This window comes from Passer domesticus, chromosome 10 (assembly GCF_036417665.1).
Source record: "Passer domesticus isolate bPasDom1 chromosome 10, bPasDom1.hap1, whole genome shotgun sequence".
In the NCBI taxonomy this organism is placed as follows: Eukaryota; Metazoa; Chordata; class Aves; order Passeriformes; family Passeridae; genus Passer; species Passer domesticus.
The window spans coordinates 27563239-27576039 of record NC_087483.1 but is presented as its reverse complement, the minus strand read 5'-3'; the positions used below and the strand labels follow the sequence as shown (position 1 = coordinate 27576039).

The window sequence follows — 12801 nt, the reverse complement described above, 5'->3', positions numbered from 1 at the left end:
GTCTCCTTACAGCCCATGCCTCTCCTGCAACTCCCACCCTGTGAGCCAGCCCGTGGCTAGACAGCCCAAACAGCACCCTAGGATCCTTCTCCTGTACCTGCTGTCGGGTCTCAGCTGGCCTGCCTCTGTCTCATCTGTTCTTCCCCCCCTGAAGCTGGGCCAGCCTTCCACAGCCCCAGAAAGAGCAGGGACCTTTTGCCATCCCTCCTGCTTCATGTCCCCAGGACCCTGCCAATCACCAGACTGTCATGGAGATGCCACAACCACCCTGCCCCTCAGCTTGCCCTTTCCAAGGCCCCATCCTCACATTTTGGCTGCCCTGGGGACTGCCACCTGCAAAGTGCCTCCCCCATGCGAGAGCCTCCCAGGCCTCTGCTCCCCACCAGGTCCTTGCCCAGATTTCCCTGCTGTGCACAGCTGCTGTCACTTCCCACCAGCTCCCCAGAAGCCCTAGACCTCCAACTCCTCTGCCATAGGGGGCACCCAGCATCAGCAGCTGCAAAGCTCACCCAAGGTACCCCCTCCATCCCTGCCAGCTTAGGTTCCTGGCACCACCGTGCCCCCAGCCCGGCCTGCCCAGCCCCAGGCACCCACTGCTGCCGGCAGCATCCCCCACACACACCCCCTTGCCCGGGCGCCGGCCCCCCCAGACCACGCTGTCCTTGCAGTCCTCGCATTCCAGACGTCTCAGCGCTTTCACAGCTCAGAGATAATATTCACGGGGAGCAGACGTTTGCGTCAGTGTCAGATAGATCTCAATGCCACCCTGCCCCGGGGGGAGCGCAGCGGGCAGACGGGCTGGGCAGGCAGGCAGGAGCCCGCGGCAGAGCCCCCCGAGCCACCAGGCCGCTGTGTGCCCCACGGCCATGCTGCTGCTCCTGCACCTGCTGCCTGCCATGCTGCCCTCCGCCGCCCTGGCCAGCTGCACCGCGCCGGGGCCCGACCGGCAGCTCGTCCTGGCCAAGGTGCGGGCTCGGCTGCTGGAACACCTGAGTCCCCCCCTTCTCCAGGAGGAGCCACAGGTGGAAGCAAGGAGGCTACACCGGAGAGACGTCCTTGAAAACACCGAAGTGGAGCCAGAGGAGCTGGAGGACACCTCCCAGGTGATCTTATTCCCTGCCACAGGTGAGAACATCCTGATGAAAGGGTGAAGCAGGGTGGGGGGTTGGAGCAATGCAGATGCTGAAGGATGGAGAGGCTGATGTGGTGGTCTGTGGGAGAAGGGGAAGAAGGTATGCCAGGCTGGGACATGGGCGTGAGTGAGATTTGGTGGAGAGCCAGGAGATGGAAAGGTATGGCAGGCAGGGACAGGCAGAACAGTTCAGGACAGACAGCAGAGGGACAGGCAGCACAAGAGGGTGCTGAGAGGCTGGGAAACAGCTGGCTGGGGAGGATGCAGAGACATGGGAAGGGCTGAGGAGCAGGGTGGAATAGGGCGGGATGCTAGGGAATGGGGCAGTATACTGTAAGGGAGGTTGGAATATGAAGGAGCAGGGCAGGGTGCTGAAGCATGGGGCAGGATGACCAGCTATAACAGGAGATGGGGCAGAATGCTGAGGGATGGGATAAGATGTACATGCTAGGGGAAAGAGGGCAGGATGGCCAACTATGGAACAGGACTGGGAGATGGGCCAGGAAGCTGGGGAGATGGTCAGGATGCAGAGGATGGGAGAAGGGGACAGGTGACCAGCTATGGGGCTGAATGGGGCTGAATGCTATGGGGGCTGAATGCTGGGGCACAGGGCATGATATGGACTCTTGGGGAAAGGGGCAAGATAACCAGCTGTGGGGCAGGATACTCGGGGACACGGGTGACAGTAATGGACCAGCCTAGGGCATAGCAGGGATCAGCTGTGGGGCATAGCACAGAAGCTGCTGCACAGCACATCAGCTCCCCTGCACCCTGCCACAGCCTATGCCAGCAGCCAGGTGCCCTGCAGCACTCCAGGGACCTCTGCAACACCCCACTTGGCATCTGGCATTGGGGATTCTCCCCAGTTTTGGGTGCACACCCTGATCATCTTTTCCCCCCCACAGATGTTCCCTGTGAGCCCACACAGCCAGACAAGCTGCTGGAAGAAGAAGGGATTTTCACCTACCTCTTCCAGCCCTCGGCACACACCTTGAGCCGTGTGGTGACTTCTGCCCAGCTCTGGTTTTACACGGGCCCCTCGGCTGCCCCCAACCACTCCACCCCTGACGTGCTGACCCTGTCACCTCAGGGCCGGGTGCCGGTGACGGCCATGGCGGAGCGGACACCCGAGCACTGGACAGTGTTTCACTTGGCCCCGGCGCTGCTGCCCCAGCTCTGGCAGCCGCTCTTTGTGCTCCTGGTGCGCTGCCCTGGCTGCCCCTGCCTGGCCGAGGGGGACAAGGTGCCCTTCCTGGTGGCCACCACCCGGGCCAAGGGCAGTGAGAGGGCCCGTCGCTCTGCCATGCCCTGGTCCCCAGCCGCCCTGAGCCTGCTGCAGCGTCCATCCGAGGAGCTGGCTGCCCACACCAACTGTCGCCGGGCTTCCCTCAACATCTCCTTCGAGGAGCTGGGCTGGGACAAGTGGATCGTGCATCCCAGCAGCTTTGTTTTCCACTACTGCCACGGGAGCTGCGCTGCAGGCCACGGGCTGAGCCACCGGCTGGGTGTGCAGCTGTGCTGTGCCGCCCTGCCCGGCACCATGCGCTCCCTGCGCGTCCGCACCACCTCCGACGGCGGGTACTCCTTCAAGTACGAGACGGTGCCCAACATCCTGGCCCAGGACTGCACCTGTGTCTAGGGCACCCTGCAGCCCGGCCCCGGAGCGTGATCCCACCCAGGAGGAGTTGCTTTCCCAGTGGAACCCTGGCCACTGGGATGGGGCAGTTTGGCTGTACCGCCCTCCCCTGCACAAGCCAGATTTTTGGGCTGGCCCAGGTACCATCACACTGCCAGACTTGCCCTAGGGCCAGTCCCAGCTCAGAGCAAATCAGGGCGTGGTGGGGCATGGATAGGCACAGCCTATGGCAAAGGCATCACTGCCCTGCCAAAGCCAGGCTGCTGTCTGCAACCGGATTAGCCCTCATCTCTCCCCACCTGCTTTTCTCCTACCGTTCTGCACCCCCACAAAAATTGGTGTCTTCCTCCTGCTGCAGAGTTCAACAGCTTCCCCTGTGCTCCAGGCAGGGCCAGGCTGCTGCAGCAGCATCAGGATGTGCCTGGGTGAGCCCATGAACCTCACACTGGTGGCAGGGCTGGTAGCACACATGGCTCCACAAGTGAGCCCTCTCACAGCAGCACAGCTTGTTGGAAAGCTTAATGGGATGAGGGAAATAAACCTGTTCCCTTTACTAAAGCAGCCTGGAAACGCCAGTTTCTGTCTAGATGGAGAAATGAGGGGATGGGCAAATACTGTTAGAGGCATCCTGCTCTGATTTGGGGTACCAGAGAGGGGACTGGAGTATGCTGGCCAAAATGGGCATGGTGTGGCTGGGTTTGATCCTGCCCCAGCAGGGGTGTGCAGAGCGGAGCAACATCCCTTCTGCTCTGGGCAACAGCTTGTGCAGGAACAGTGGAAGCGGATGGCTGGGGAGACGTGGGGATGGTGGGAGGATGGGGAGGCAGAGGAAAGCCCCTGACCTGGCCCCTTGGCAATGATAGAGCCAAAGAGGAACGTGGCCAGTGCAATCCCTCTCCAGCAGGATGATGACGGCTGCCCCGGCCGCAGCCGCCTCCTCACGGCAGGAACAACTGAGTCACCCTGGGCAGCAGGGAGGTCCCAAGGCACGCACGGCAGCGCCAGCCCAGACGTACAGGATTCCCTTCCCACCCCTTCCTCCCAAATGAGCGGATACAGCAGTTCAGTACAAAACGTCTTCAGCCTTTACTAATATAGATATTAAAAAAAAAAAAAAAAGAAAAACAGAGTGACAATCATTTCCGAGTAAAAAACAATACTACAAAAGTCCCCATGTGACCCAGGCTGAGATGATGAGGAATGCTCCACTGGCTCCCGGCCGAGCCCAGCTCGGGGCACCACGTCCCCTGTGAGGGGGCTGTGAGGCCAGGGTCTGGCTCCGTGCAGGGGGTCCCAGCCCTGCAGCCAGAGTGGGAGGAGACAAGTTTTGGTCCAAGGGCGGCCTGCCAGGACAGGGCGGAGGCAGTGGGAACGACAGCCCCTGACCTCTGCACAGACATTTCCAAGCAGGCCAGCCCCGCAACTCACGGCCCCATGCCAGGATGCTACGCAGCACGGCCTCCCAGGCTACAAAGTCACTTTCTGGAAGTGCAGTGCCACCAGGACCCCTCCCACCCCCTCCAAGAGTAACGCCAGCCCAGCACTTGAACCACAGCTTGGCCCAGCCAGCCAGACCCCCAGCCTGCTCCCCTAAGTCCCCCACAACTTGGGGGGCAGTACCAAAATCACCAGCACGTGCATCAGCCAGTGCTGCTGCGGGTGGCAGAGGGCATGGGGGGCACAGGGAGGTGCGAGGACAACATGCTGGGGAAAATGGGTGTGGGAGGAGGAAAAGTGGGTGAAACAGGAGATGGGGGGGCACAGGCCCAGAGTGGAGATTGGGATGGAGTATAAAAATGCCAGGGTGCACATGTTGATGAGTTTATAAAAACGTACAAAAATAAGATATTCCCTTTTTGAAAATTAAGTAGGAATGAACCCCATGGCCCCTGACCCCTCTGCTGCCCACTGGGCAGGGCTGCCCAGACTGCCCCGCTGGGCAGGCGTGTGGCATCCTTGGCCCTGTGCTCCTGGCAGGACGCCTGTCCCACGGTGGCGGTGGCAGCCACTCCGGCAGACACACTGTCGTCCCTGGCGACACTCACAGCCCTGTGGGGAGCAAAAAGCAGGTTAGCACCCACCCCAGCGGGAATGGCATCCTCTCTGCAGGGGAGCCCCGGGGCAGCCCCCCATGCCTCCAGCCCAGTGGGCGGGATCCACCCCTCTTTCCAGCTCACCCGTGCTCCTGTCGCAGGCGGCGGTCCCCTTCTCGTGGGCGAGGTTGAGGCGGTTCTGCTCGGCGGCGATGCCGTTGGCCTCGGGACTGCTGCTGCGGGCAGGGCTGGGGGGCCGTGGCGGGGGCTGCAGGTGGAAAGCCACCTCCAGGTGCTCCTGGGCCAGCCGCAGGTGCTCACGCAGCCGGTCCAGCTCGTGCACCGGGGGAGCTCCAGCCAGGGCGAAGCGCCCCTGGGCCAGGCTCTCCCGGTAGTCCAGCTTGCTGTTGGTCAGTGGGGCTTGTGGCAGCTCCTTCTTCAGGGAGTGGTAGGTGGGGGGGGCGCTGGGGGCCTTTTTGGGGTATTGTGGTGCAGGACTGCCACCAGTTGGGAGTGGGGGGCCATCAGCTTGGCTCAGGGCGTCACGGATACGCCCCACACCAAGATGCAAGAGCTCGCAGAGGTTGAGGAAGAGGCAGAGCCCGCTGACGGCGTACATGATGAGGAGGAAGATGGTCTTCTCAGTGGGGCGGGAGACAAAGCAGTCGACGGTGTGCGGGCAGGGGCTGCGGCTGCACACGTAGGAGGGGCTCACCTCAAAGCGGTACAGCAGGTACTGCCCGAAGAGGAAAACCATCTCCAGCACGGAGCGGCACAGCAAGTGTAGGACATAGGCACGCATCAGCCCGTCCTGCTTGATACGGCGCCGGCCATCATGCTTCTCTCCGCCCTCTGGGCTCTTCTCCTTCTCCACCTCGATCTCCTCGAAGATCATGGGGTCTTCCTCATTGTCATCCTCTGCCTCCTCGTAGTCTCGCCCGGCTCCCCGGCGCACCACCGGCATGCGCGCCCGCCGGGCTGACGGCGGCCGGCGCCGCGAGGCCTCGGGCATGCGAGCGATGCGGTGCACGGCAAAGCCCAGGTAGAGCACCGACGGCGTCGCCACCATGATGATCTGGAAGATCCAGAAGCGGACGTGGGACAGGGGCGCGAAGGCGTCGTAGCAGACGTTCTCACAGCCCGGCTGCTGCGTGTTGCAGACAAACTTGCTCTGCTCGTCGTAGTAGATGGACTCTCCCCCCACGGCCGTCAGCACGATGCGGAAGACAATGAGGACGGTCAGCCAGATCTTGCCCACGAAGGTCGAGTGGTTGTTGATCTCCTCCAGGAGCCGCGTCAGGAAACTCCAGCTCATCCTGACCAGGCAGTTGACTCAAACCCTGCAAGGAAGGGGCAGGCAAAGAGGCACTGAGTAATTTTGCAGGCATCTCACCGGGACCCTGAAGTCTGCCAGCTGCTAACCGAGCTCTGTGCCGCTCCCTCTTCCAGCACCAGCGTCCCTTCCCTTACCCACAGATCCATGAACACAGCCCTGCTCAGGAAGCTGCCTCCCCATAACTTTATTCCCTGCTCAGCACCGCCTCCCTGTGCTCCTGTTTGCATCCTGCTCCCACCCTGCTGCCAGCCAGGTGGGTGGAGGCCATGGGGAAAGGCTGGGACATCCTGGTTGCCTGCGGGGACACATCTAGGGGAAGAGTGAGCACAGTCACAACCAGAGCAAACATGCCAGCGTAGGGCAGCACCAGCTGGGGACTGTGAGGGGACAAGCAGGAGCAGAAACACTTCCTTCTCCTTTAGTGACACAGCACCCATTTATCACCTGGCACTGAACAGGTCCCTAACCAGCATCACACCCTGAGAAAGTACTCACACCCTCCCACGGGGGTCCACAGGCCATGAGGAAGGCAACACATGGCAGCTCCACTGGCACACTGCAGCTGCCCCCAGAGCAACATCCCCCCACCACGTCCTAATCAGCCAGGTCCTCTTCACTCCAGAGCTCTCCTCCGAGGGTCATTAGAGGAGCAGCATCACTCTCCCACCAAACCTCAGTGCTGTGCCCTCTCTCCTGCAGGATTCCAGCCCCCAAAGCCTGCAGTGGCCAGTGCTCACAGCACCCTGCAGCTCCACAGCAAGGGCTGGTGGGGGGATGGAACAGGGGGCAGGACAGTGATAGCAAGGGGCAGTGTGGGGTAGCCAAGGAATTGCACAAAACCCTGGCAAAACAGCTGACACTAGAGACTGGGGAGGAAATTACAAGGACCATGTCACATCTCCCGGCCAAAGAAGACGCAAGACACCCACACCACCCACTGCCACCCCTGGTTTCAGCAGCTTGTGCATGAGATGATGCAAGCCAGGGCAGCAGGTGGCAGGGATGGCTCACAGTGAACAGAGGGTATGGGTCTGCCCAGAGCCCCCAGCAGCCCCTGCCAGCCCCATCCCATCACCTCTGCCCAGGGCATGTCCCTGCAGATGACGATTGATGCTCCACTGATTCCACTATTGTCCAGAACAAGAGGATCTTTTACACTAAGCTCAACCAGCCTCCCGACCAACCTCACCTAAGCAGAAGAGTCCCTCCAGCACAAGCATCTATGCTGGGGACATGCTCTTGCTGCAGGAAGTGGCACAGGCTGGCAGCACCAGGGACCCAAATTCAGCCCATCAGGGCCACCATCCTCCTGTGGTCACACACCCTGTCTCCCAGGTGTGAGCCCCTCTCCCCCACCACCTCCCTGCAAGGTGGGTGCTTTGTGTCTGCCTTTACCCTAGCCTAGCAGCACACCACCCTGGCACCCACCAGGGTGAAGAACAAGGTGAGAGGATGAGGTAGGAGGAGAACAAGGTGAGAGGACGAGGCAGGAGGACAGTTCCAGGAACTAAAACCCAAGCTATGTCAAACCACGACAGGTACCAAGCCCAAGGAAAGCAAAGCCATAGGATGCCATTGCTGTGGTGGCTATGGAAGTGTGGCATGGGAAGGGCTGGCAACGTGGGATGGCAGCAGCAGTGGGCAGTGCCAGGGCAGAGCTACCTGCAGCCTGTCCCCTACCCGGGGCAGGTGTCCAGAGGCCAGTTTTCAAAGCAGCACAGCCATCCAGGGCCTCCCGGCCACGCTGGAATCAGGACTAGCACCACATACCTTGGCTGGGCCCTACACCTACCCCTCAGTCCTACCGACCCCAGTCCCCCCTCGTGGGGCTCCCAGCCCTGTCTAAGACCCCCAGTTTCCCCTGCCCAGGGGCACAGCAGCAGGCATCCCACCCTGGGGCTCACGGGCCCCTGCCCATCCGGGGACGCTGTCCCACTGACCCCTGCCACCCTGGGGACCCAGCCCTCAACCCCAGCCTTCTCAGGGTCCCCGGTCCCACCGACTCCGGCGCCCCGAGGGCCCCCGCCTGTCCGAGACCTCCAGCCCCCGATCCCGCCTGTCCCAGACCCCCAGCGCCCGACCCCGCCCGCCCGCGGCCCCAGCGCACTCCTGGGGCTCCCGCCGCCCGGGGCACGGTCCCCGGTCACCCGCCTCGCCGCGCCCCAGGGCGCCGCTTCCCCCCGCAGCACCCGGCCCCACTCACGGCACACGGGGACGAGCGGCTCCCGCCGGCAGGCGGACAAAGCGGTGGGGCGGCGCGCCGCCGCCTCCCGCCGAACAAAGGGGCCCGGGGCCGCCCCGCCCCGCTCCCGCCCGCCGGGGCGTACCGACCGCCCCGCTCGCATCTCCGCCCCGCGTGTCCCGCTCCGCCGCGGGCAGCACCGGCCCGGCCCGGCCCGGTGCCGCCCTGCTCCTCCCCGCCCGCGGCTTGGGAGGCCGCGCGGGGCTGCGGGCAGCGACCGGCCCCGGCCGAAGCTCTCCCAGAGGCGACTGCCGCCCCAGCAGCTCCGCCCGGCCGCGCTGCCCGGCTCTGTCTCTCCGCTCCCGGGGCCGCTCCTCCCGCGCAGCGCGGCGGAGGCGCCCTGCCCGCTCCCGGGGGACGCTCCGGGCCGCGGGTGCGGCTCGGCCCGCGGGCTTCCCGGGGTGAGTCCGCCCCAGGTTAGAGGAGGGAGCCCCCGCTCCGGCCTGAGAGTCTGCTGCACAATAACCTCCTGTTCTTACAGCGTGCTTCCCCGCCCAGTGGAGAGCGAGGATGGAAGAAAGGAGAGATCTGGTGGCACAGAGGAGAGGTGGCCGCACACGTGGTGGGAACGCAGAACAAGACGTGCCTGTGTGTGCCTCAAGCCTTTTGAAGCCCGTGCTGCTTCTCGTGTCCCAGGCCAAGTTCCTGCAGCAGGACCGGGCTGAGCATGCAGCCCCTCGAGAAGTGCCCTTAGAGTCACCGACTGCACCGCCAGGGCCAGCACGATGGCAGCAGTGGCTTTGAGTCACCCCCTGGAGCCGTGCCCTGTCCTTTCACCGAAGGACCTTGGCCACTCAATTTCTGCACTGCTAAAATTGGCTCTGTGGGAATTTTGTTGGTGCTGAGTCTCCACACTGGGCCAACCACACCTTTGACGTCCTGGCCCTGTTGTGGGGGGAAGAGGAGGGATCCTGAGCAGTCTTGCACAATGAATACTCATGCCAAAGCTGGTGTCTGCATAAGCTCATGAAGCACTGCTTCTCCTTACTGGAACACGTGCTCCTTCTGCTGAAGGATTTCTAGGAACTGGCGCTCTGGTGCAGCACTGGGGCTGCTGGGGCAGGGCTAAGGCCAGGAGGCTGGGGCAAGGAGAGCTATGGGGACTGTGGCAATCACATCCAGAGTGGGGTTTTGGTTATTCTGCAGCAGCCCTGCTGCTTCCCTAAATCAGCAAAGCCACCCAGGCATTGCATCAGCACCCACAGAGCCTGGACACAGGCTCAGTGCTCTTACATGGGAGGGCAACTGGAACCCCCCAGAGCAGTGTTCTGTACTCTGACAGAGATGCAGGTGTGTGCACAACAGGGTGGGGAAAAGGGCCCTGCTTTGGGCTCTTGCTCATTCCTTCCTTCTCCCCAGCTCATGGATGGATCAGTCCCAGGTAACACATTAAGTTCTATGGAGGGAGAGCTGCAGCAAATGGAGGGGAATTTGACCAGGTCATAAAGAAATAGTTTTCATTGAATCCCATTCTCATGCATGCAACTGTGGCATTAACATTTCTGTAAGGGAAAGGTGCATTCCAGATTCAGCACAGACACTCTGATCACAATCTCCATCCCAGGCCAGGAGAAACAAGAAGAAGTGGATGCAAGGAGACAGCAAGCTGAGCATGGAAACACAAGCTTTTGGAAGAATGTAGGGAAGCTTTCAGCTCCAGAAGTGAAACCCAGAGCTGCAGGGAAGTGACACCTGCAGTGCAGCGTGGAGAGGTGGGAACAGGGCAGTGGGCTGCCAGCATGAGGACAGCATTCCAGCATGCTGGACATGTTCAACCTCCTGCTCTTGCCTGGCAGTTGAAGTGACTTGTGGCTTTCCCCACAGTAACCACTTGTTTTCAAGTGTTTCCAGCCTGGAAAGCTTGCCTCCAGCCTGGCTTCAACCCCAGGCAGCCGAGCAGTTTGCCAGGGGTAAGGACCTGTGTGACCCTTTGACTCTGGTGCTCAGTGCATTGAGAACAAGCCCCTGTTTCACCAGCCTCACATTAAACTGGGGAGTGTGACCTGTGAGGCACTGCAAAATGAAGCCCTTGTGCCCAGAAAGAAGGTGCTTGTTGTGCTGGGGTCAGGCACCACTGCTGCAGCATTTTTGCACAGCACAGCTCAGCCCATGCCCAGGCTGTGGGGCAGGGATGGCCTTGGAAGGCCAGGCTTGGGCTGGTGTCACACAGCCCATGGACAGGCATTACTGTGCTTGTCAGCATCCCACCACTGGCGTCAGAGCCCTCCAGCTTCCCCTCTGATGTTGCCCTGGGTGTTCCTGCACTCTACCCTTGCAAAATCCAAATTCCTGCAGAGGCATCATTCTTTCAGCTTGGGGTGGAGGGAACACCCTCATCATCACAGGAAAGGAAGACGGGGGACAAAGGGTGTTGCCCACCCTCATCCCTTTCCACATCAGCTGAGGCTGACAGAGCACAGTGGGCAGGAAGGATGTACAGACCAGCAGTCTTGTGGGGTCTGGCTCAAAGACCAGTTTTGCAGAGGAAACAGGCACTGTCACCAACCGCAAAAACCAGGATCAGCCCCAAACCACTGAGCCTGTGGGGCACAGCCACGGAAGGGCAGCTGCACAGCCCAGCAAAAGCAAGGGGAGCTGGCAAAAGAGGAGATAGTGGCTGACTTCTTGGACAAGTGCTGCAGCTCAGGAGGGACATGGGCAAGAGCTTGTGCAAGCACTCCTTCCTCCCTGTTTAGGCACAGTGGTGTAAGAGAGGCACCCTCTGAGATGCCAGTGCCAGCCCCTGCCTTGGCCACCAGACACAGGGTGCAGGGAGGGTGCAGGGCCCAGTCTGGCTCTTGATAGCAGCCTCAGTTTCTGCTCTGATCAATACAGCAGGATGGGCTGGGCCCTGCTATGACTCTCTGCTTTCGGGGACAGTGGCAGTAAGGCAGATGGTGGGGCTGGGTGTCCTGGGTGTGTTTGCTGCAGGGTGACATGGACAATGCCTGGCTGGTGCTTGGCAGTGGGGTGAGGAAGCCAGCTCCACCCTCTCCAGGCAGGGTAGAGCAGGCAGCACTGCAGGTAGGTAGCACTGCAGGTAGGCAGCACACATCCCTGGCAGCAAACACGCTCTACCCAAATTAAACAACTTGTCTGGCACTGGGACAGGGAGCAGACAACTCTATAGGGACTGTTTGTCCTGAGACAGGACAGCTCCATAACTAGCTTAATACCCTTCCTCTGATAACGGGCAGAGGCACACTCCATCGCAGCAGCACAAAGGGCAATGACCATGCACTCCATGGCTTTAAAATGGCTTCCTTCCCTTTTATACCCCACTTGATCATGCAGCACAGTGGGCCCACAGCCCCTGCTCACCTCTCTCATGCTGTGGTATCCTTCCCAGTTCCTGGGTGCTGACTTCTGCCAGCACCACACACAGCACCTGAGCCCAGCCTGTGTTGGCTGCTCTTCTCCTGCCTGCTGAACTGGAGGGTAGCCCACAGGGAAGGGCTTTACACAGGCCTGGACACTGCTCTCTCTGCTGGGTAAGGACCACTGGCACCTTGGAGGGATGAAAGTGGCCAGACAGGTCCATGACCCATGAGGAACACGTGCCCTTCGCTGCTACATCTCAAGTCCCCTGGAGAAGGGGCCAGCAGGGATATTCTGCTAGAGGTAAATGACCAGGCACTCCAGTCACCAGGCTTTGCTAGCTCGACATAGTGCAGGGGGGCTGACAGTTAACCCACAAGCTATGTATGCTCAAGGCAGTATTGCTTTAGAGGGCAGAGAGATGCAGCAGGAAGCACTAAAATAGCCAAAGCCATGACTGAAGGCATCATTTTCATTGATAACAGCAGAGTAAAGCAGGGCTGGTGCCTGTGGAACAGTGGTGGTAGCTTCAGGCTCATGGCAATGGTCACCTGAGCCCACGGCTGCCTGCAGCCTGTCTCTAGAGCCCTACGGCAGCCTGGGAATCCTTCCAGCTACATACACCTTGACAAGAGACTACTGCAAGCAAGCAGGCAGGAAAAACAGAGGTTCAGACCAGCCTTGCTCTGTGCTAGCAGCTGAGTGCTGGAGCTCAGTGCACCCAGAAAAGCAGGAGAAGGAGCAAAATCCAGATTGTTTAAGAGTACAGCTGGGGGATGGCGTAATCAAAACTGAGACAGGCAGAAGGTATCTGCAGCTGGTTCAATATATATTCCACCTTTCTGCAAACCCCGGCTGTCCTATACAACCCCAGTTCCCACAGAGCCACCAGTGGGATGCCTGCAGTGCTGGATGGTGGAACATGTTACGGGAGCCCTTGCACACCCCCAGCTGATGCAAGGAGCCCAGTTCATGTAATCACTGCACCAGTGCAGGAGGCCCTACAGCAAAGCATTTGTGATCATGCAGTAACCAAAAAGGGGTTAATCTGTAGTAACCAGGAGAAAATGCAAAGTGAAAACAAAGCAAGCATTTCATGGAGGG

The 12801-nt window shown here is 60.7% G+C and overlaps 2 protein-coding genes across 2 annotated transcripts; one reads left to right on the top strand and one right to left on the bottom strand.

Annotated features, from left to right (window-relative positions):
• The first annotated feature begins 828 nt into the window (after positions 1-828).
• INHA (inhibin subunit alpha) lies at positions 829-3845 on the top strand. Its single transcript, XM_064434761.1, has 2 exons — positions 829-1125; positions 2038-3845. The coding sequence occupies exons 1-2, from the start codon at positions 867-869 to the stop codon at positions 2769-2771; spliced, it is 993 nt and encodes a 330-aa protein (XP_064290831.1). The 5' UTR covers positions 829-866; the 3' UTR covers positions 2772-3845.
• Positions 3845-8960, bottom strand: LOC135308979 (gap junction gamma-1 protein-like). The gene is made up of 3 exons (XM_064434759.1): positions 8341-8960; positions 4946-6141; positions 3845-4817 (listed from the first exon to the last, which is right to left on the bottom strand). The coding sequence occupies exons 2-3, from the start codon at positions 6114-6116 to the stop codon at positions 4810-4812; spliced, it is 1179 nt and encodes a 392-aa protein (XP_064290829.1). The 5' UTR covers positions 6117-6141; positions 8341-8960; the 3' UTR covers positions 3845-4809.
• Positions 8961-12801: the final 3841 nt, after the last annotated feature.

Bases quoted from the DNA above. Each gene is read 5' to 3' on its own strand.
- INHA (XM_064434761.1), top strand. From the start codon at position 867: ATGCTGCTGCTCCTGCACCTGCTGCCTGCCATGCTGCCCTCCGCCGCC. The intron at 1,126-2,037 runs GTGAGAACATCC...TCCCCCCCACAG, and splicing joins GATCTTATTCCCTGCCACAG to ATGTTCCCTGTGAGCCCACA.
- LOC135308979 (XM_064434759.1), bottom strand. From the start codon at position 6,116: ATGAGCTGGAGTTTCCTGACGCGGCTCCTGGAGGAGATCAACAACCAC.